We start from the raw sequence: 22,371 nt of genomic DNA on the forward strand, positions 1-22,371 counted from the left end.
CCACCGCGCCTAGCCTTCCCTTTTAGTAGTTTTAAAACATCTACTATCTGTTTCTAAACTCAATATCTGGCACTTGCCCAAGGGCAAACAGCTTTTCTGTGATTAGATTCAGAAGCTCTCCCTGGGCCTTTTGCCCTCACCAAGGCTCTCTGACTTGCTCCGTCCTATCCAGGGGAAGGATGCACCTGCCGTCATCCCTCCTCCTTGAAGTCTTGCCTCCAAGTCTAATTTGCTAGAACAATTTCATCTCAGCATTTTTTATTTTATTTTTTAAATTTTCTAAATTTTTTTGAGACAGAGTGTTGCTGTGTCACCCAGGCTAGAGTGTAGTGGCGTGATCTCGGCTCACTGCAACCTCCGCCTCACGGGTTCAAGTGATTCTCCTGCCTCAGCCTCCCGAGTAGCAGGGATTACAGGTGTGTACCACCACACCTGGCTGATTTTTGTATTTTTAGTAGAGACAGGATTTCACCATGTTGGTCAGGCTGGTGTCGAACTCCTGGCTTCATGTAACCCTCCCACCTCAGCCTCCTAAAGTGCTGAGCCACTGTGCCCAGCCCTTATTGTTATTTTCTCCAGGTTATTTTAAACAGAGTATTCTAGGATCTCCTTTTCCCTCTTTATTGAGAGATATGCACCACGCTTAGGACATTTTTATTATTGCCAGGACGTCACTTTTTTTCCCTTGTAGAAATAGTCTCTACCTTTTAAAAAAATACAAATCTATGGAAACATGAGTCACTGGCATTCTGAGAAAGCAACTCTTCTTTTAAATGCTCCATCATTTTCAGATGAGCTTCCTGGTACAATGGCCACCCTTTCTCTGGTGAACGAGGCACAGTATCTGCTGATCAACACATCTAGTATTTTGGAACTTCATCAGCAACTAAACACCAGGTAAGACCTCATACCTCGGGACTAGCAGACAAGCATAACCATTTGCCACTGGGAGCAGGGCCTGGCATCTGCCTGGAGAGGAGAGATCTGAGAGTCATGAAGTTCAGCCCTGCTTCATGTACAGATGAGAAACTGAGGCCCTGAGAAGTAAGCAGGCCCTTTCATCCAGCTTCTGTTCATCTTTATAGAGGGTTATATTTTATCTTACAAAGATCCTTTTTGATATCCTCAAGATGGTTAATGGGGAACCCCTAGCTCTCACTTTTTAATCATTCAATTTCTTAATGTTTGTTTTAATTGAATTGCCACCAACCTGACCAACTTTTATTGTCCACCCTCCCACTGTCCCCTGTCCCCGAGGATCTCTGCCCTACTTCACACAGTCATTTTAAAGGCTAAAAAAGAGTGGTTATGAAAGCTTTTAAAGTTGTAAATGCAGGCACACTTTATTTGAAAGATGCGCCACAGATGGAACTAGCACCCCTCCCTGCCCACTCCCACCCAGTGCTCTCCCAAGGGCCCTAACAGCATTGGGAGGTCAGCTCCAGAAAGGGTCATGGTTGGGCCAACCCTCTCGTTGTTCTTTAGAGCAAACTGAAGTCCCAAGGTAGCCAGGCAATGAGGAAAAATCACCCAGCTCTCATGCCACAGGGTGACTGGGACAGGCTCCTTATTCCTGGTCCACAGGCCAGAGATGAGTGTTGTTAGTGGCTCACCCCTAACAGCAGTGTGAACTGGGGGTCCTGTGACTGTCATGCACCGCGTGGTCAAGTACACACACATACATATTTGCAAAGACGTACGAATACAGTTTAATAAAGCTGACTAAGCCACCTCCTCCACCTCTGCAGGGATGGGCTATTTGTAGTCATTCTTGTTTCTATCCATTGTTGAAAACATACATCATTCTCATCCCGTGGTCCAGCTTGCTATCTTTGAGAGCAAAAGTGTGATGCAGCCATGTTCTCTGGGTATTCACTGAGTTCTCTTGGCACTGAGGGACCCTTCTCCTCAGGCATCCAGAGTCCTGGAAAAAGTGGGTATGCAGTTTTTTGGGGTTCTTGGTGTGGAAAGATAGGAGGTGGGGACAGGCTTGCTGCAACCCCAGTTCCTACCAGGAGGGGCCACATTCACCACCATCTGGTTTCCAGCAGGGCGGACCCGCTGGGCAGCTGATCCAAGAGCAGAGCTAGGGTCCCCTGCTAGGTATTTCTCTGTGCTTTATTTGCAAATTTGAGGGACTCTATCATGCACATGTTAACCACGACAGCTTTTGGCATAAAACATGACCTTTTACGAAGCCCAAAGTGAGGGTTTATAACCCAGAAAGTTGATCCAGAATCAAAGGATTTCAGGACTGGAAAAGTGCTAATCCTCTTGTTGCAGATGAGGAAACTGTGGTCCTCATAGGTTGTGGGAGTTGCCCTTAGTAAGTGGCGAAACCAGACTCAGGTATCCTGGTCTCTGGCTTTTCATACTTTTTTTTTGCCATTCAAAGGAGATTGGGACTCCTCCTTCCCAACCCCATAGTCTTTCAACCCTGTCTCTGGGGCATACTCTAACCATGCCTGAGGATTTACCCCACACCAACTTAAGCAATTAAAAATTTTTTGAAGCACAAAAAAGTGCAAAAGTCATCAGTACACAGTTAAATAAAGTTTTACAGATGTATACACCTATGGTCCATCATTTTCAGATCAATCTCCTGGTACAACAGCCACCTATTCTCTGGTGAATGAGGCAAAGCATCTGCTGATAAACACATTAAGTGTTTTGGGACTTCACCAGCAACTACCACTACCTAGATCAAGCTAAGAATGTACTCCAGAAACCTCCCTTGTATCCCATCCCAGTCAACCTCACTGAAGTCAAACCCACTATTCTGACTTCTTTCACCATAGCTAGTTTCACCCGTTCTTCAACTTAATATGGTGGGATCATACAGGATGTGTTCTTTTGTCAGAGAAGTTTTAAGATGTATTTTCCGTGCGTTCTTCTGGGTGGGAGTGGGGGGTGCAGAGGGCCATTTTTTTTGGAACCTCATGACAATAAATAAAAATTACAAAAATAAACAAGAGTTACAAAAATAGGCTAGGCATGGTGGCTCACACCTGTAATCCCAGCACTTTGAGAGGCTGAGGTGGGAGGATCACTTGAGCCCAGGAGTTCAAACCCAGCCCGGGCAATATAGTGAGACCCCATCTCTAAAAAAAAAAAAATAATAATAAGTTAGCTGGGCATGGTGGCACATGCTTGTGGTCCCACCTAGTTGGGAGGCTGAGGCAGGAGAATTACTTGAGCCTGGGATCCTGGTCAAGGCTGCAATGAGCTGAGATTGTGCCACTGCACTCCAGTCTGTGTGACAGAGCAAGACCTTGTCTCAAAAAAAAAAAAAAAAAAAAAAGAATTAGAAAAATAGCAGATGTTAAACTGCAAATAGAATGGAAATTAAGAAATACTATCTTCTTTATTTATAATGTTTTAATACCCGAAAAAAAGAGTGAGATCTCAACACCTGTGAAAAGAAAGGGGAAAAAAGGGAATGAGATCTCAGTGCTTCTTAGGTCTTTGATTAAGCCTGTTGACAGGTTTTTAAATGCCTTATGCCGCCCCACCTTATAGAACTGGTATGTTCTCAGAAGTTCCTTCTTCACTGGAGTTCTGTTCTTCTGATTTCCAAAGTCCTTCATCTCTTCAGCTAAGATCTGCTCACCCTTTGCCTGGCTCTTGTGGGCCTCTCACTGGAGATGGGACCGTATCCCACAGGAGGCCCTGAAGCCTGTTTAGCAGATGGATGTCTCTTGGCCTTGCACTCATGGTAAAAGTCTGTTTTGATTATCCAGGGCACAGGCCACAGTAGAGCTGATGAAGTTAGGTGTTATGTGGCAGGCATGATGAATTATTGTAGTGGTACAATTATCTGCCATCCTCCCCCCCACTTACTCTTTTTGTTTGCTTTAAACAGTGATGAGAATGGAAAGGAGGAATTATTCTCAGTGAAGGATCTCAGCTTGCGTTTTCGTGCCAATATTATTATCAATGGAAAAAGGGCTTTTGAAGAAGAGAAATGGGATGAGATTTCAATTGGCTCTTTGCGTTTCCAGGTAAGTTTGGGGAAGTTCTATTATCCTTCCTCCAGAGTTGTCAATGAAGATTGACCTCAATCCCAGACCTGGATAGCTGCAGGCGGGACTCCCTCCCTGTCTTTGTCTCTTAACTACAAAATCTTGGTGGGAGGTTATGTAAGCTCAGCCTTCTAAGACACCCCATGGAATAATCCATCCTTTATTCCCCAAGAGGATGGTAGCAGTCAGTTTCGCACAAGCCACAGAAGGTGTGCCCCATCAGAGGGCTTGGCACTGCCTCTCTGCTGTCGTTATGTCTAGGCTTAAACTCTGGTTTTTTGGAATGCTTGTGTCATGAGACTGTCATCCTCCTGAAACTTGTTGGACTTTGTGGCAGTCTGGAGCTTGTGGAGGGAGGCCCAGAAGCCTGGCGGTGCCTCTGTGCCCATGGCCACCCACTCCTCCACACGCTTCACCTTTTTCTGCCTTTGCTGGTGGCTGGGAAGGAGATTGTCAGAGGCAAAGCCAGCAGGATGTCCTCTCTCCCTGGCTTTGGACTCCCAAAACCTTTGGCTATGGGCTTCAAAGATATAAGAAAGAGGCAAAAGGTCTTAGGCTAAAATCTGTGCTCCTCACATGGTTGACAAGGCCCTACGAGATCCCACGCTGCCACTGTCTCTGAGCTCATCACCTCTCTTCCTCTGTCACAGTGACCTTCTCTCTGTTCCCTAAACAGCCACCCTTCCTGCCTTAGCCCTTGTCATCCCTTCTGCTTGGCATGTTGTCCAAGGGTCTCAGCTCAGATGTCACCTTCTTGGAAAGGATGCCCCTGACCTGCCGGAGGGTCACGTTCTGCTTATTCCTGCAGTGTGTAGGAGGGTGAGACCAAGTCTGTTTTATTCCCTGCTGTACCTCTATGGCCTTGAATGACACTGGCCCAGAGTCAGTGCTCAATAAGTAATTGTTGAGGGAAGAAATGGACAGGAGAGATAAGGAATATCTAATGCCAGAGAATGTGCTCTGTTCTTTAGTGGGGGCTGAAATTATTTTTATAAACAGGCTGGACATCCTTAATCCAAAAATCTGAAATCTGAAATGCTCTAAAATATAAAACTTTTTGAGCACTGACATGGCATTCAAAGGATATGACCACTGGAGCATTTTGGATTTCAGATTTTCAAATTAGGAATGCTCAACTGGTTAAGTATACCAGAGATATATAATGCAAATATTCCAAAATTTAAAAAAAATCTCAAAATGCTTCTGGTTCCAGCATATTGGATAAGGAATACTCAACCAGTGGTAGCATAATTAGCCACTGGTATAAACTGACTGCAACGAGCTACCTTGTATTCAGGCTCTGCACTCAGAAGGAACACCACTCTAACATCTAGGAAAGCAGTAAACAGTCATCTGAATCTTTATTAAAGAATTTTAGAGATCTGGGGTATAGGAAATAAATTGCATGGCATAACAAAATATCCCAGTGATGTTTTTGATGTTTTTAACTCCCTAGACTTCATCTTACCCTGGCAGTGGCTCCCCCTTGACAAGCAATCTATATTATCTCCCACATTCTCTCCCACAAGCCCATCTTGGGCACTAGCCCTCCTGCCGTTTCCCTCATCCCTCCATCCTTACTTACTCTTCCTTATTTTCTATCCCTGTGTCTCTGCCATGTTTTAAAAAAATGCCTACTGTTACACATCCTGCTGGGAACAAAATAGACACTAAATATACATTATCTGATAGGTGGAGAGTGAGAGGGAGGAAGAAAGGAAGAAAAGAAAAAGGAAAAAAGGGAAGAGAACTAGAACTAGACTGAGATTACTCTCAGAAACTTACCTGGCAACAGTAGCATCTGTGCCTCTCCAGGTATCTCGAGACATAAATATAAGGAAGACTCTTTAAGGAACCTTTCTGAGATGACTTAGCAGACTTTGCTTTCTTTAGGTCACCATTCTTAATAGACTGCAACTAGTAAAAATCAAAATATGCATGTCCTTTGACTCAATAATTTCACTTGTAGAAATCTATCCCATAGAAATGCTAATACGAGTATTAAAATAAGTGTAAAATTATTTTTACCAGCCCGGGCAGCATAGCAAGACTCCGTCTCTACACACACACACACACACACACACACACACACACGCAAAAGAAAAATTAGCCAGGCACGGTGGTGTGCGCCTGTAGTCTCAGCTTCTTGAGATGGGAGGATTGCTTGAGCCCAGGAGCTCAAGCCTGTAGTGAGTCAAGATTGCCCCACTGTACTCTACCCTGGGTCTCAGAGCAAGGTCCTGTCAGTCAATCAATCAATCAATAATAGCTATATGCATTAGTCCAGTGCGAGCATTAAAGAGCATAAGATATGGTTAATACTGCACCTTTCTTTTCTTTTTTTTGAGACAGGGTCTTACTCTGTTGTCCATGCTAGAGTACAGTGGTGCAATCTTGGCTCATTGCAACCTCTGCCCCTCGGGTTCAAGCAATCCTCCTGCCTCAGCCTCCTGAGTAGCTGGGACTACAGGTGTGCACCACCACACTTGGCTAAATTTTTTATTTTTGGTAGAGATGGGATTTCACCACGTTGGCCAGACTGGTTTCAACCTCCTGGGCTCAAGTGACGCGCTGGCCTCAGCCTCCCAGTGTTGGGATTATAGGCATAGGCCACCACGCTTGGCAATACTGTGCCTTTCAAGAAAGTAAATGCTTGGCTGGGCACAGTGGCTCATGCCTGAAATCCCAATGCTTTAGGAGGCCAAGGAAGGAGGATCACTTGAGCTCACGAGTTTGAGACCAGCCTACTCAAAATAGCAAGACCTCATCTCTACTGAATGTTAAAAAATTAGCTGGGCATGGTAGTACACCCCTGTGGTCTCAGCTACTCAGGAGGCTGAGGTGGGAGGATTGCTTGAGCCTGGGAAATGAAGGCTGCAGTGAGCTATGATGAAGCCACTTCCCTCCAGCCTGGGTGACAGAGCAGGACCCTGTCTCAAAAAAAAGCAAATGCTCAAAAGATGTTTGTTGATGATAATACTCAGTGCCGAAGCAATTACTGTGAAACTAGCACATCTCTTTTGGAAAACAATTTTTTACTGGGTGTTATCAAGTCATAAATACTTTTTATTTCTGATGACCTTATAATTTCATTTTGGGAGACTGATACTACAAAAAAAAATGAAAAGGAAAGAGAGTTATATGAATTAGGCCTTTATTGCAAAATTATTGATCACAGGAAAGCATTAGAAACTATTCACATGGCTTCAAAGGAGAAGAACTAAGTGTTTCAACCCATGGAATCCCAGGCCATCCATTGTTAAAATTGCAAAATGCAAGGATGAGGTGGCTCTCTATGTCCTGATTGGAAGGATGTCCTTGCATATTGCAGAGTAATTGAAACCCAAGTGGACTCAGATCCCAGAGAGTGTGTTTACACAGGTGCACATACACAGTTGTGTGCAATTACATGCCACAGTCTGGGATGGTCTGGGATGGTTTGGAAGTCCTAGGATGGCCTGGGACAATCTGGGATGTTTGGGATGATCTGCAGCCCATGAGCAGCACCTGTCTCTGTGGATGGGGAGACAGGGACCACTGCTGCTGAGTGCTTTCTCTTTTAATTCTTCAAGCTTCTGTATTGTTTGACTTGTTTTTTAATGAATATGTATGCTAGTAAACATGTTTTTAAAATACTAGTTGCTAAGAATACCAGAAAAGAAGCTGTAAAATGAAGATGTTTTAAGAAAATTGTTTTCTTTGTATTGGTGTTTGGGGCTGCGTGCGGTGGCTCATGCCTATAATCCCAGCACTTTGGGAGACTGAGGTGCTCAGATCACCTGAGGTCGGGAGTTTGACACCAGCCTGACCAACATGCAGAACCCATCTCTACTAAAAATATGAAAATTAGGTGGGTGTGGTGGCTGGTGCCTGTAATTCCAGTTACTCAGGAGGCTGAGGTAGGAGAATCGCTTGAACACAGGAGGTGGAGGTTGCAGAGAGCTGCCTGGGTGACAAGAGCGAACTCCAGTCTGGGTGACAAGAGTGAAACTTTACCTCACAAAGAAAAAAAAAAAAGGTAAAAGAAAATAGTGTCCGGAAAATGCCCCTTTCTTCTGCTAATTTGAGAAACTGTTCTAAGAGGGCCTTTCATTGAAGTGACAGGATTTTTACAGAAGTTGTTGCCTGTCGGGTGGCTGCTAGAGGCTGGGGCTGGTGTGAGCTGCAGGGCCCTGGCATCCTTTCTGCAGGAGCTGGCCCTATGCATCAGCTGTTTTCTAGGCAAAGAGGTAAGAGGGTGCAGGAAACTGAGAGCCACACTGGCTCCTCGAGGGCACAGCTTTGTGGCGATACAAAAGCCTCGTTCCACTGCAGGGATCCTTGTGTATAAGAGTGATAGTTTCCACTCTCGAGCATGGTCAAGTGCCAGGCCTGGGCTTGAGTCCCTGTATCCCTGATATAGTTCTCACCAAATACAGCCAAGAATCTAGACAGGGAAACGATATCTGGAGAGGTCACAGGTTTGCCAAGTCCTTGGTAGAGCTCCTTTCCAGCACGTTCTGGATGCTTACGTGGCCTGGGAATCTTGACTTCGGTACCACAGGGAGCATATATTTCCATTGATTTAGTACCCAGTGCAGAATGTGAGCATCAACCTGAAAAAAATATTAGAGCTTTGGACAGTGCCAGTATCAGAGCCAATGAGGTTTATCTGAGGTGTGATTATTGCTAATTGAAAACTTCTCCCAATTAAAAACAAAAACAAAATAAAATTTAAAAAACACACCAGAGAAAATGATCTCCTAATGTGATGAATTTATTCAGGAGTAAGCAAAAAGGATTATAAACTAGGATGCATAGCTATGGCAAGCCACAGGTGCACCTGAAGAGGAGAGAGTAAGGGAAAGCTTTTATTGGCAAAAATAAATTCATATAAGCTGCTTGAAAACAGAATTTATTGGTTCCTGAGGCTCAAAGCCAGAATTGGCATCAGTTCATTGGTGGAGACGCTGTTACTGGCCAAATGTTCCTTTAAGAGCGTCTTATCTGAACTGCTGCAGTCCTAAAGAATGTCTAGTGATAAACCCGGTCTAGAAATATGTGCATACATGCAAGACATGGATCATGAAAAGCATGAGATGCATGAAGGACATGGAGGAATTTCTTGTGGGATTATTTTAGAAAGTCCTTGAGACAGTCGTTATCTCAGAAATGCAAGCATGAACTCCCTGCCTTCATGCCAGCCTGGCTCCAATTTCTTCGGGTCTAATCAGTGATTTCATCCTGGTATCTGCAACTTTCACACCAGTAACAGGAACAGGCCAAGACACATCCAGATTAGGTGAGTGTTTCTAATTTCAGTGCATAATTTGTATTTGCCTTTGAGTGAGCGGAGGAGAAAATGGTTATGAGAAAATGGTTTTAAGAAAATCAAGTACCTTTGCACTTTTTACATGTGCAGTAAAAGAAGCGTCTCGTTATTGCTGAGCTGCATACTTTCTTTTTGATATTTATATTATGGGGGATTTTAAGCTCCACCAGACAGTATGACCTGCATTAAGAAACTGTAACAATGCGTTTTAAGTATTGTGTATGGGTGGCATGTAGGCGTGGGTACATATGGATATATATATATATATATGTACATATGTGGATATATATATGTGCATATGTGGATATATATATGTACATATGTGGATATATATACATACACATACATATGCATACAGATACGTGTATTAAAAATAATTTTGTTTCCTACTTATTACAGTTATAAAAACAATTCCTCATTTTATTTAAAGGTTTTTATAGATTCCTTTTAATACCTGCATGATATAATTTTAATGCCTGCACCATATACATCATATATATGTAGCATGGTTTACTTAACCATTTCTCTCCACTATATGACATTTATGATGTTAACAAGTTTTTCCTATTATGAACAATGTGAGGATAAATCTTTGTCCATGACTGTGGTTGGGCTTCTGGTTCCTTTCTTAGGTTGGATTTTTAGATGTGAAGTTGCTGGGTCAGCGGGCATTGACACATGAAAGTTCTCTCTGATGACCTTCTCACAGGGGCCAGCGCTGGCTCTGCGACCTCCTCCTCCTCTTTCTTCTTTCTTGCTCTGTTGCCCAGGCTGCAGTGCAGTGGTGCGTTCTTGGCTTACTGCCACCTCTGCCTCCCGGGTTCAAGTGATTCTCCTTCCTCAGCCTCCTGGGTAGCTGGGATTACAGGCATGCATCACCACACCTGGGTAATTTTTGTATTTTTAGTAGAGACAGGGTTTTGTCATGTTGGCCAGGCTGGTCCTAAACTCCTGGCCTCAAGTGATCGGTCCACCTCCGCCTCTCGAAGTGTTGGGATTACAGGTGTGAGCCACCGTGCTGGCTTTCTGCGACTTTTCTCTTTTTCCAATTTGTCTTCCCAGTCACTGAGTGCTTTTCTTCCTCAAATCCATTCTCCAACATTTCCTGAGAACCGTCAAGATTCTCAGTCCCTCTTTTCTTTGTCTGCAAAGCCCTTAAGCAGTGGTCTTTTAGCTGACAAACAAATGCAGATGATTCCCCAGCAGAGATGGTGAACAGGTGCCACGTTCTGGCTCTCCATAGTTAGGGGACTGGGCATTTCTGTGTGATTCCTCCCTCTGAGGTACACGGCTCTGGTCACTTTTGTGGCAATGCTGTGTTTTCCTTCTCACCTGCCAGGTTTTGGGGCCTTGTCACAGATGCCAGATGATTTGCATCGACCAGCAAACTGGGCAACGAAACCAGCATGTTTTCCAAAAACTTTCTGAGAGTCGTGAAACAAAGGTAAGCATGATTGCAAAATACGACACCTGGTTTCCAATCCTGGTGTTATCAATACCAGAACTATGTTCATAATAGTGCAGAGTTATTTTTTTAAATGGGGGATTTGCTGCCCACCCAAAGCTGTTGGGCTACCATTAACCTATCCTTGTTTGTAGTTTCATTTTATTTTTCCTTTCCATCCAAGTTCTCACTTTTTTTGGTTTTACTACATGTATTTTTATGCTTTCCAGTCTTGTTGAAGAGATATGGAGTACAAAAAAAAAAAAAAAAAACAAGTAAAGTAATTCTATTGTCTTGATCATTATTTTCTTTAACACAGAGAGCTCATGAAGAGTAAAGTGCCTTACTGTGAATAGAGTAGCTGCATAGAAAGAGTCAGTACATTTCATTAAACTGGAAATACATTCATTAAGCCTGGAAATTCATTTTCTTGAGGGTTAAAACAACAAAGTATTGTTATGAATTCCAGATTATAAAAACTGAACTTCCAATGTGTTGAGTCTTTAGAAAGATTTATTTTCAGGCTTATACTTTATGTTAGGACTTTTTGTTTTCAAAGAATTCCAGGAAGCCAAGAAAAGCAGTCAGGCTACATAGAACAATTCTTGAAAATTAACAGAAATAATGCAAACACTGTATCTATTTCCAATAATAACCTGGCAAGTTAATTCATGGTAAAATGTGCTACATTGTTTCCTGTGTTTCTTCAAAGCCAGGATTTTGTTTCACAGTATAGACATTTGATTTATGTAAGTTTTCTTATGGATACGGGATAGAAATGGGCTGCAGAGTAGTGCATTTGACTGTTACAGCAGCATGTCTGTCAATGCAGGCTGTGTTGTCTGGGGTGTGGGGACCTTGAGCCTGCACCATGCAGGTTGCCAGGAGAAGAAAGAAGGAGGCACAAATATAATACTAAGGTCCGTGAAAATAGTGTTTCTCAGCATCACTGCAGTTTTCATGTGCATGAACCTTTTATTTTTAAATTTTGGAATAATTTTAGATTTACGGAACAGTTGCAGTGAGAGTGCAGAGGCTGCACTCTTCACCCACATTTGTACAAATCATGAGGAACTGGCCCAATCCCCTAGCCTGGGGCCTGGAACATGAGGGTGTCCAACAGATGTTATCACAGGAACTAACAGATCGGAGAGCACGTCAAGTCCTCCAAAGGGTCCTGAGTGGCTCACTTGCATTGATGGTTAACATTGAGCAGACTTACCTACTCTTCATTTTGGACCTTCTATCCTTATTCAGGAGAATTTGACGAAATTAACCTGCATCATTCTTTCTCAAGGAAAATGCAGAGTTTTGCCACTGTCTTCCCCAAAAGACTTTTATATCAGGCAGCAAACAGGAAATGGGCCTGGTGGTGGTCACGGGCTGAGAGTAGGAAGAAGGTCCTTCTGCAGGAAGTTCAGGGCATGTGGGACAGAGATGTGCCCAGCAAGAAAGAGGTGTGGGGCGACCATAGGGAAAGGAGGCCTTAGGATGAGAATCTTTGGGGTCTAAAGTTAGGATTCTCTTAATGTGCCATTGCATTCTACTATGTAACAGATAGGAGATATCAAGTCTCAGTATATGTCTTTAAAAATCTGACTTGATTTTAGTTAAACATTAATATTTACAAAGTTATTTTAACGCTGAAATAATCTAGCCTTTTTTGTTGTTGTTGCTGTTTTGTTCACAGGTGAACTTTGGCATGTACCTGATGCATACATCATTGGATTTATCCTCCCCATGTTTCCTGTCTGTAGGATCTCAGGTGCTCCCTGTGTTGAAAGAGAATGTGGAAGGTCATGATTTACCTGCATCTGAGAAACACCAGGATGTTACCTCCTAAAAAAAAATTTTAGCATACATTAAAGTTTCTCTTTTACAGTGATATCTATTATTGTTAAGATCTGCAACTTGGTTCAGTAGAACTTGATGTTTTGAATAAGGAGAGCTCTTTTTCTTTAGAGGCAGGGAATGCTCTTACCTGCTTCCTTCTGCCTTTGACTTCTCACCCTGCACATTTGCACTGGCTGTGCTCAGGAGAGCAGTTCTGAGGCCTTGGGAACGAATGCTGCACCCACATCCAGTGAGTCTCCCATAGGTATTTGAAGTATACTCATTTGTAATCAGATGACATTTTTAATGAAGTTCACTGAGAGGATTGAACTTACTCCAGGTCCCTATTTTGCCATTTTCTCACATTGTTACTTTGTCTTTAGAGAGCATCTTTGGATCTCTCCAACCCCTTTGTAGTGAGGAAGGGAGTCTATGCCCAGTGATCCTGGGTATGAGAAGGTGCTCCTCTCCTCCCATGTACGTTATGGTGTGGGTTTATGCTCAGGGTCCCAGAGGGTAACTTGTGACCACATTCCTTGAGGGGAGTTTCTACCAGGATATTTATATTCTGAGCAAAGGCACAGGCCAGCAATTCCTTTCCTGTTGCTTCCCATCCCTGGCCTCCATCCTCGTCCCCCACTGAGTTCATGCACTGAGGATGGCTCACGAGCCTGAAGTTACACTCAGCGATGGCTGTGCTTATGCAGGTGGTCATCCTCCCTTCCGCAAGCCCACAGGATGGTGTTGGTCCATCCACCCGAGAGCCTCCAAGTCCCATCGAGGGAGGAACTTTGGCATTCAGGAATCATGTATGTATCATCTTTGACCACTGCTCCTGCAGCCTCCAGATGAAAATGTCCAGTGAGGAAAGCTCATTCTCTAATGAAGTTACCCATCCCGCTGAGTTTCTAAGAAGTTTCTCCCTGTGCTGAGCTTGCGTGTGCCTTATCTGCTTCTCCATGACTTCCAGCCTGGGGTCCTACCCTGTCCTCTGGAGCAATGTAGAGTGAGTACATCCACTCCACATTCATTCTGCTGGTGTCCTTCTGAAGCCTGCTGTCCATGTGTGAACCCAGTCCCTTCATCATCTTCCCCCTGGATGGTTGTATTTTTCCAGTCACTTCTCCCCCAAATGTCTGCCCACTACGGCCCACTGCATCTTTTGAAAGCCTGTGCCACCCCCTCTCTCCTGCTGCTCAGTTGGAGAGCAGGCTCCAGGCTCAGGCTTCCCTAACTTATCTCTTCAGAGCCTGTGGGATTCAGGGTCAGTTTGTTTCATTATCACATTTGTAGGACTTTGTGTTGTTCCCAGCACTAGGTGGGATTTGAAAGATGAGGTGTGCTCTGTTCTCAAGGATTGTTGAGATGGAGGCTAATGATTGCACACACAAGTGCTGTGAATAGTTAAGGGTAAAAAGTACAACTCTGACTCAGGGGTTCCTGAGATCAGTGAAAGAAGAGGCAAATGAAGTTAGGTGGGGGTGGAGTGGGGTTTATTGTTTTGAACTGCTTATTAAAAACGCAACCTCTTCGAAGACTCAGCACTGCCACATCATGCAAGTGGGCTTGTCCTCATCAGCTAACTGATAGGAGAACAATGCCCTAAAGTAATGGATTTATCCACCTGCTCAGGTCAGTTTCATGCAGGAGGAAACTTCCCAGATGGCACATTGCCCCATTTCCAAGACCTTCTGCTGACAAATGCATCACATTAATTATGATGGAAAACAAGTAAGAAGACATGTTCTACAAAAATTAGGTCACTTGCCCAGGTGCGGTGGCTCACACCTGTAATCCCAGCACTTTGGGAGGCTGAGGTGGGCAGATCATGAGGTCAGGAGATCGAGACCATCCTGGCTAACATGGTGAAACCCCATCTCTACTAAAATACAAAAAAATTAGCCAGGCATGGTGGCATGTGCCTGTAGTCCCAGCTATTTGGGAGGCTGAGGCAGGGGAATCGCTTGAACCCGGGAGGTGGAGGTTGCAGTGAGCTGAGATCATGCCACTGTACACCAGCCTGGTGACAGAGCAAGACTCCGTCTCAAAAAAAAAAAAAAAAAAAAAAAATTAGTTCACTTTTGTCATCAAGAATATGTTTTTCTTATCCACAGCTATGTCACCTTTTGCAGTAGATACTTTCGTGACTGATTTCAGGCTTTTTGTTTTTTTGAGACAGGGTCTCGCTCTGTCACCCAGGCTGGAGTGCAGTGGCGTGATCACAGATTGTTGCAGCCTTGACCTCTTGGGCTCAAGTGATCTTCCTGCCTCAGCCTCCCAAGTAGCTGGGACTACAGGCACACACCACCACATCCAGCTAATTTTTTTTTTCTTTTTTTTTTTTTGGTAGAGATGTCATCTCACTTTGTTGCCCAGGCTAGTTTTGAATTCCGGGGCTCAAGCCATCCCCCTGCCACAGCCTCCCAAAGTTCTGGGATTACAAGTGTGAGCCACCGTGCCCAGCTTTTGATTTCAGACATTTTAATGCAGATCCTCTCCTTTACAGCACTATTATTTGGTTATCTACTTATAATTACTGATTTAACAGTGATCTGTTTTCACTAGATTGTAAGCTCCATGAGGACAAATCCTGTGCCAGTATATCTCTAGTGTCAGCAGACAATACTCAAAATTTGTTGACAGACTGATTATTTAAAGCTGGCCCTATTTTTATCATTAATTGATTGAATATTAATTAAATGTATTTTATTAATTTAAAATGAATTTTGAATGCATTTTTTCTTTAGTGTCTACTTTCAGTATTTCTTGTATGAAGTTTCAGCTAAAAATGTACTTTGTGTATCTGTAGAGTGGCTTCATATTCAGAGTTTATGGACATTTATGATTTTATGTCCCCTCCTTGGTTTTTATCTCCTGGAGTTCAGCCTTATGTGCTTCTCAAAGTGTATAAAAAAATAGAAGACAATGTCATGTCCCTTGAATTTAATTCTAACACCAAACCTCCAGGAGTCACAAAAAGTCCTTTTTTAAAAAAACATGTGGTGAGAACATACAACAACTTGTCTTTCAGGGCATTTGCATCATGGTCCTTTTAGCCAGAAGAGAGGTTTTCTTCTGCATAGTTTGGCGAGCATCAAGAATCCTTTAAGGAGGGTGGCAGTGCTGACTTCTCCCCATTGAGAGTCAGCCTCATCCCCTCCTCAGCCTTGTGGATGGAGAAGGACAGGCAGTGATTATTTTCTCCTGTTGAAAGATGTCCGCTTATCCTTCTCTTTCAGTGAAAAGTTGCTTTTTTATTCAATATGTACTGAACAGGTTCTAGAGTTTCAGAAACAAAAGAAACAGAACCAACATTTATAGATCTCACTATAGAGGCATCACTAATTGAGGAAAGACAGACTAGGTAATAGTCAAATGTGATATAGTATGTTTAAGCTATAGGATGGCAGGTGCATGAGTGTTGGTTGTATTATTCTTTATTTTTTTGTATGACATGATATTCATGATAATTAAAACATTTTGGAACAATTCATCTCAATTTTCTTTGCTTTGTTTAAAAAGCAAACATTGGCCAGGTGTAGTGGCTCATGCCTGTAATCCCAGCACTTTGGGAGGCCAACGTGGGTGGATCACTTGAGGTCAGGAGTTCGAGACCAGCCTTGCCAACATGGTGAAACCCCATCTCTACTAAAAATACAAAAATTAGCCAGGCATGGTCGTGTGTACTAGTAATGCCAGCTACTCGGGAGGCTGAGGCAGGAGAATTGCTTGAACCTGGGAGGCGGAGGTTGAAGTCAACGGAAATCCTGCCACTGCACAGCAGCCTGGGCGACGGAGTGAGACTCTGTCTCAAAAAAATAAAAATTTTTAAAAAATGAAATAAAAATTAAAAGCAAACATTGGGCAAGAAAAGGTGCCAGCCTGCTGAGGTACCATCTCTGTCATTGCAACTACACCAAAGGCAGATGGATGAGAGAAGGGACCTGCACTTAGGCTGAAAGATTTGTTATGTTGGTAGCTGGTGGTGTTGTCTGGAACTCATGAATTGTAATTTCCTTTTAGCTTTTTCAGAAAGCAAGCTATTTTTTTCTCTTATTACAGCTACTAAATTTGGAGTTATTCTCACCTTTATTCATTTTTTAAAATGTGGGCCTGCAAAAGTATATCTAGTACTATAACAATATCTTTTTTCCTCTAAATTTTTATTTTTTAATTTTTGTGGGTACATAGTAGGTTTATATATTTATTGGGAGTATAACAACACTTTAATAGGGAGAAACAACATTTGAGGGGAGGGAAAATATGTATACAATAAACAGAATGGGGTCACATGATAATATTCTAGGCATTTTGTCAGAGGTGGACCTAAAATTTGAATCTGAGCATGCTGGTATCTTCAAAAGGGGGAAACATGGGAGGCGGAGGCGGGACGATCACGAGGTAAGGAGATCGAGATCATCCTGGCTAACACGGTGAAACCCCGTCTCTACTAAAAAATACAAAAAATTAGCCGGGCATGGTGGCAGGCGCCTGTAGTCCCAGCTACTCCGGAGGCTGAGGCAGGAGAATGGCGTGAACCCGGGAAGCGGAGCTTGCAGTGAGCGGAGATCGCGTCACTGCACTCCAGCCTGGGCGACAGAGCAAGACTCCGTCTCAAAAAAAAAAAAAAAAAAAAAGACGGGGGGCGGGAGGGTAAGCATACAGTCACCAAATTCACAATTTCCAGAAGATAAAAACAAACATGTTTGTTCAGGGCAAATGGTGCTCAGGCTTGAGAGAAAGTTGTCTTCATAAAGACAATACTATAAAACTTCCATTCCTGGGGCGGCTTTAGCACCAGCCCGGTGGGACCGGACCAGCCAGGCAGCCTCCCCAGGCAGCTTGCTGAGAATGGGAGGGCCAGCCCAGTGGCGTCATGATCCTCCTACCCTGTAACTCCCACAGTAACTAGCTGCTCGACACCGGCTTCAGCCAGGACCACGGATGCCTTGCTTGTGGGATGGAAAACGGATTCTGAGTCTATAACACCAATCCATTAAAAGAAAAAGAGAAACAAAAATTTCTAGGAGGAAGAATTGGCCATAATGAAATGTTATTTTGCTGCAACTATTTAGCTTTAGTTGTTGGTGGAAAAAAGCCAAAATGCCTTCCCAACAAAGTGATGATCTGAGATGACTGAAAAAGACGACTGTTAATGAAATAGAATTTGCTACAGAAGTCAAGGCAGTCAAATTGCAGCGAGATAGAATTGTGGTTGTTTTGGACTCCATGATTAAGGTGTTTGCACTCACACAGAACCCCCATCAGTTGTACATCTTTGAAACCTCCTAAAACCCTAAAGGCCTCTGTCCTCTGTTCCAGTAGCAACAACTCTCTTCTGGCCTTGCTAGGCACGCACATGGGCCATGTTCAGCTCGTGGACTGGGCCAGCACAGAGAAGCCACCTGTGGACATTCCCGCTCCTGAGGGCATCCTGAGCTGCATCACACTCAACCTCCAGGGAACAAGAATTGCAACCACACTCACAAAAGGGACCCTTATAAGAATAGTTGATACTTCATCAGGACATTTAATCCAGGAACTATGAAGAGGATCTCAAGTAGCTAATGTTTTCTGCATTAACTTCAATCAAGATGCGTCCTTCATCTGCATATCCAGTGACCACAGCACAGTGCACATTTTTGCAGCTGAAGCACATTTTTGCAGCTGGACTGAAGGAATAAGCAGTCCAATTTGGTGTCAGCTAGTTTCCTTCCAAAATCCTTTAGTTGCAAAGGCGTTTCTCCAAGTTTCTGGTTCCCTTGGGCTCTCCATGCATTTGTGCCCTTGGAGCAGAGCCAAATGCGGTCACTGCAATTTGTGCAGACGGGGGCTACTACAAATTCCTATTCAACTCCAGAAGTGAATGCATCCCAGACATCTATCCGCAGTTTCTGGAAATGATCTACGACAAGCTGTGATTCCTCAACCATGAGTGCAACAGCACCCAACACTCATTGTCCCTGAAACTCCTGGGGTTGGTGCCAGTGCCCCATGGGACTCTTGGATCACAGGCTGGCGGGGCTGCCCAGGGACCTTGGTCAGAAACCGTACGTGATTGTCTGATTTCCTAAGAAGGACTCCCATTTTGGTATTAAAGACAGAATCCTCATCAAGGTACTACAGACACTCAGTGGCTCTAAGTAGGCCATGCTGACTGCTTGGCTGTCCTCGTTAGTTCTGCTGGGACTGACAACCTGCAAACAAACCTGGGGACTGGGTCGAGAGGATGGACAAAATTCAAGTTTGTTTTTGCAACAGACTCCATCATTTTTACTGAGTCTACAGTGGGGAAATGAACAAGTATGTAAATGTTAGTTCTTACATTATAAGCAGATCACTTGAGGTCAGGAGTTTGAGACCAGCCTGGCCAACACAGTAAAACCCTGTTTCTACTAAAATACAAAAATTAGCCAGGTGTGGTGGTGGACACCTGTATTCCCAGCTACTCAGGAGGCTGATGCAGGAGAATTGCTTGAATCCGGGAGGCAGAAGTTGCAGTGAGCGGAGATCGTGCTACTGCACTCCAGCCTGGGTGACAGTGAGACTCCATCTCAAAAAAACAAACAAACATAAATATTGAAATGAAGAAATTAAATAAGTAATTAAAGACATAAGAAAAGAACATGATATTAGGCAAGTTTGAAAAAGTATCAAAGCTAACATGAAATAAAACATTAATGATTGAATTTCAAAACTCAGGGACTGGGAGCTTCAGTTGAGACACATCTGAAGAGGGATCTGGAAAACAGATCTAAAGAGGACGTCCAGAAGGCATGGAGGAGACAAAGAAAGGGAATGAAGAGAGGGAGACTCGACCAGGACTAACTGTTGAAATCAGTCCCAGAGGGAGAAAATAGAGAAAACAGGGCAAAGAGTACATTTGAATTTTTAAGAATTAAGGATAATCATGAATTCTCAACTTTAGGAAGCACAGTCCTAAGCATGATACATAAAAACAAATCCATGATAGGCACAGTGTAATGCAACCATAGAAACCCAAAAGACAAAGATAGAATCTTAAGTTGCAGTCTCAGCAAAGAGATAAATTCCTACAAAGCAACAATAGACCGGAAGACAGAATGTTGACTCTGTCCAAAGTGCTGAGATAAAAATCGCAGTCCTTCTAGGGTCTTCTGCTCAGTGAAGCTAAGCTATCAATCAGACAAGAACAAGAGGGAAAATACATATTTTCTTTCTTTCCTTTTTTTTTTTTTTTTTTTTTTTTTTTTTTTGAGAGAGAGAGTTTCTCACTCCGTTACCCAGGCTGGAGTGCAGTGGTGTAATCTCAGCTCACTGCAACATCTGCCTGCAGGGTTCAAATGATTCTTCCACCTCAGCCTCCCAAGTAGCTGGGATTGCAGGTGTGCACCAAGACTCCTGGCTAATTTTTGTATTTTTTGGTAAAGACGGGGTTTCACCATGTTGGCCAGGCCGGTCTTGAACTCCTGACCTCAAGTGATCTGCCTGCCTCTGCCTCCCAAAGTGCTGGGATTACAGGCATGAGCCACTGAACCCGGCTGAGTCTCAAAAACTCAGATAGTTTACCCAAAGTAGATCTCCTCTGAAAGAACTTCTAAAGTTTGTAATTCAGGGAGAAGAAAGTTGAACTTAGAATCAAGGGCTGATAAGGAAAGAGAAATAATGAGTAAAGAAATAGATAAAAGAGTAATTATAAAAATACAGAATGAAACAATAATAGTAACACTAATGACTAATTAAAGAGTAAAAAAGAATCAAATTATCAGAAAGTAACATTTTGTCATTGGTCATGCTAAAGAATTCTAAAGTTCTTGTATTAGAAGGAGGGTGAGAGTAACACAGCAGCAATAACAATAACTACAGTTAATTTAAAAGCCTGCTCTACACACGGCATGGTCTTAAGCCTTTTTAGGTAATTAACTTATTCCCCAGAACAACCCTGAGAGTTTGATATTATTATCATCACTATTTTACCCAAGGGGAAAACTGGCCCTCAGGAGGCCAAAAGTGACTTCCCAAGGGACACAGTGGGGTGTGGCTGAGTGGTGATTCAATCTGGCACAGTCAAGTTCTCAGCAGGTCTTCCTAACCATGGCAATGTTACATTGACACTTTGTTAAGAAGTGTGTCAGCATTTTAGGAGAAGAATTAAAAGAACAGAAATAGAGTTGATAGCTTCTAAATCAATTGAGCAAAAATGGAATTAAAAATACTTGATCATGTCAAAAGAAGATAGGAAGGGAAAAAAATCATAGAAAAAGCACAATAAATAAAAAATCATATGGAAAATACAAATCCAAGTATATTAGTAATATCAAAAATGTAAACAACTAATGGTATGTTTTGAGGGGAGTAAAGCAGAATGGTTAAATTGAATATAAAAAAATCCATATGCTGCAGAAAGGAGACAAACCAAGGAAACAAAAAAGATGAAGGTAAAAGAATGGGAAAAGATGTTCCAGGCAAATACTAACCAAAAGAAAGCTGGTATAGATACATTAGAACCGATAATATTTTAATTATCCCTGGTTTATTATTTGGCTTTAAGGCAAAAAATCATGTTTAGGGATAAAGTCACCACATAATGATAAAGGGTTAAATTCTCCAGCAACATACAACAGTCTAAACCGATAGGAACACAATACTAGAGTCTTAAGGGCCACACAACAATGAAACAAAACATGACTGAATTATAAGAAGAAATTGAGAAATCCACAATTATGATGGGAAAGTTCTCTCAGTGAACAATAAATAAAGCAAACAAAATTTAGTAAGGCCATGATACAGCTGAAGAACACAGATGATAAAGGAACCTTCATGTAGTGAATATACATAGAATCCTTAACCAGACAATGAGCAAATACATATTTTTACATGGAATATTTGTGAAAATTGACCGTGCGTTACCTAGACCTAGGGAAAATTTCAAAGAATAGGTATCATACAGACCACATTCTCTGACTACAACAAAATCAAATTATAAATCAAAAACAAAAATAACTAGGATATATACATAATATTTTTAAAACACTTTTGAATAGCTCATAAGTGAAAAAATCATAATAGGAGTTAGAAAACATTTAGGACATACCAATATTAAAATATTACATAAAAATTTGCAAATTAAGCTAAAATAATACAAAGAACAAGTGTTATATCCTAAAATGCTTATATAAGGAGAAACCTAAAAACTTCATCTTAAAAAGTTAGAGAAATTAATAGCAAAATAAATTCTGAGAAAACGGAAGAAGAAACTAACAGAAAACAAATTAATGAAACATAGAACAAAAGGGCAACAAACATAATTTAAAAACCTAAAAAATACTACAAACCTCTGGCAAGAAAAAAAAGCAAAAACATTATTAGGACTAAAAAACAAAACATATAACAAATTCAGCCTAAATTTTTAAAAATTGTAAGAAAGACTTCTAAATTTTTATGTTCCTCAAAACAAACTCTCAAGAGATATAAAGCAAAATGGGAAGAACATTCTAATCCAACTAGAAACTAAGGTTAAAAAAATAATAGGAAGAACTAAGAAGAGAAATAAAGAATTCTGTAATCACAAGAGGGAAGTTTGAATACATCTTTTTCAGTTATTGACAGAAATAGCCTACAAGAAATTAGTAAAACTATAAAAGATTTGAGCAATGTGATTAACAAATGTGGCTTAGTAAGCATATACAGAATGCTGAAGTATGGTATTGTTGTTACCATTCTGATAAAAATGTTTTCTAATGTTTCATTAGAATATTTCTAATATTTCATTGTGATTTTGT

General features: G+C 42.2%; 1 protein-coding gene and 2 pseudogenes across 2 annotated transcripts in view; all 3 read left to right on the forward strand.

Moving 5' to 3' along the window:
• Nucleotides 1–12,662, forward strand: part of MOCOS (molybdenum cofactor sulfurase) — a 75,084-nt gene extending 62,422 nt beyond the window's left edge. For both annotated transcript variants that reach the window (XM_024236071.3, XM_054538204.2), the window contains exons 12-15: nt 792–897; nt 3,863–4,001; nt 10,673–10,777; nt 12,468–12,662. In XM_024236071.3, the coding sequence (XP_024091839.2) occupies nt 792–897; nt 3,863–4,001; nt 10,673–10,777; nt 12,468–12,620 (503 nt within the window). In that variant the 3' untranslated portion in view covers nt 12,621–12,662. The remainder of the gene's footprint in view (nt 1–791; nt 898–3,862; nt 4,002–10,672; nt 10,778–12,467) is intronic.
• On the forward strand, nt 8,634–8,754 carry LOC112130028 (U4 spliceosomal RNA; annotated as a pseudogene).
• A 135-nt stretch (nt 12,663–12,797) lies between the features above and the next one.
• On the forward strand, nt 12,798–19,772 carry LOC100438574 (WD repeat domain phosphoinositide-interacting protein 3-like; annotated as a pseudogene).
• The last annotated feature ends 2,599 nt before the right edge of the window (nt 19,773–22,371 follow it).

This window comes from Pongo abelii, chromosome 17 (genome assembly GCF_028885655.2).
Source record: "Pongo abelii isolate AG06213 chromosome 17, NHGRI_mPonAbe1-v2.0_pri, whole genome shotgun sequence".
NCBI classification, from domain to species: Eukaryota; Metazoa; Chordata; class Mammalia; order Primates; family Hominidae; genus Pongo; species Pongo abelii.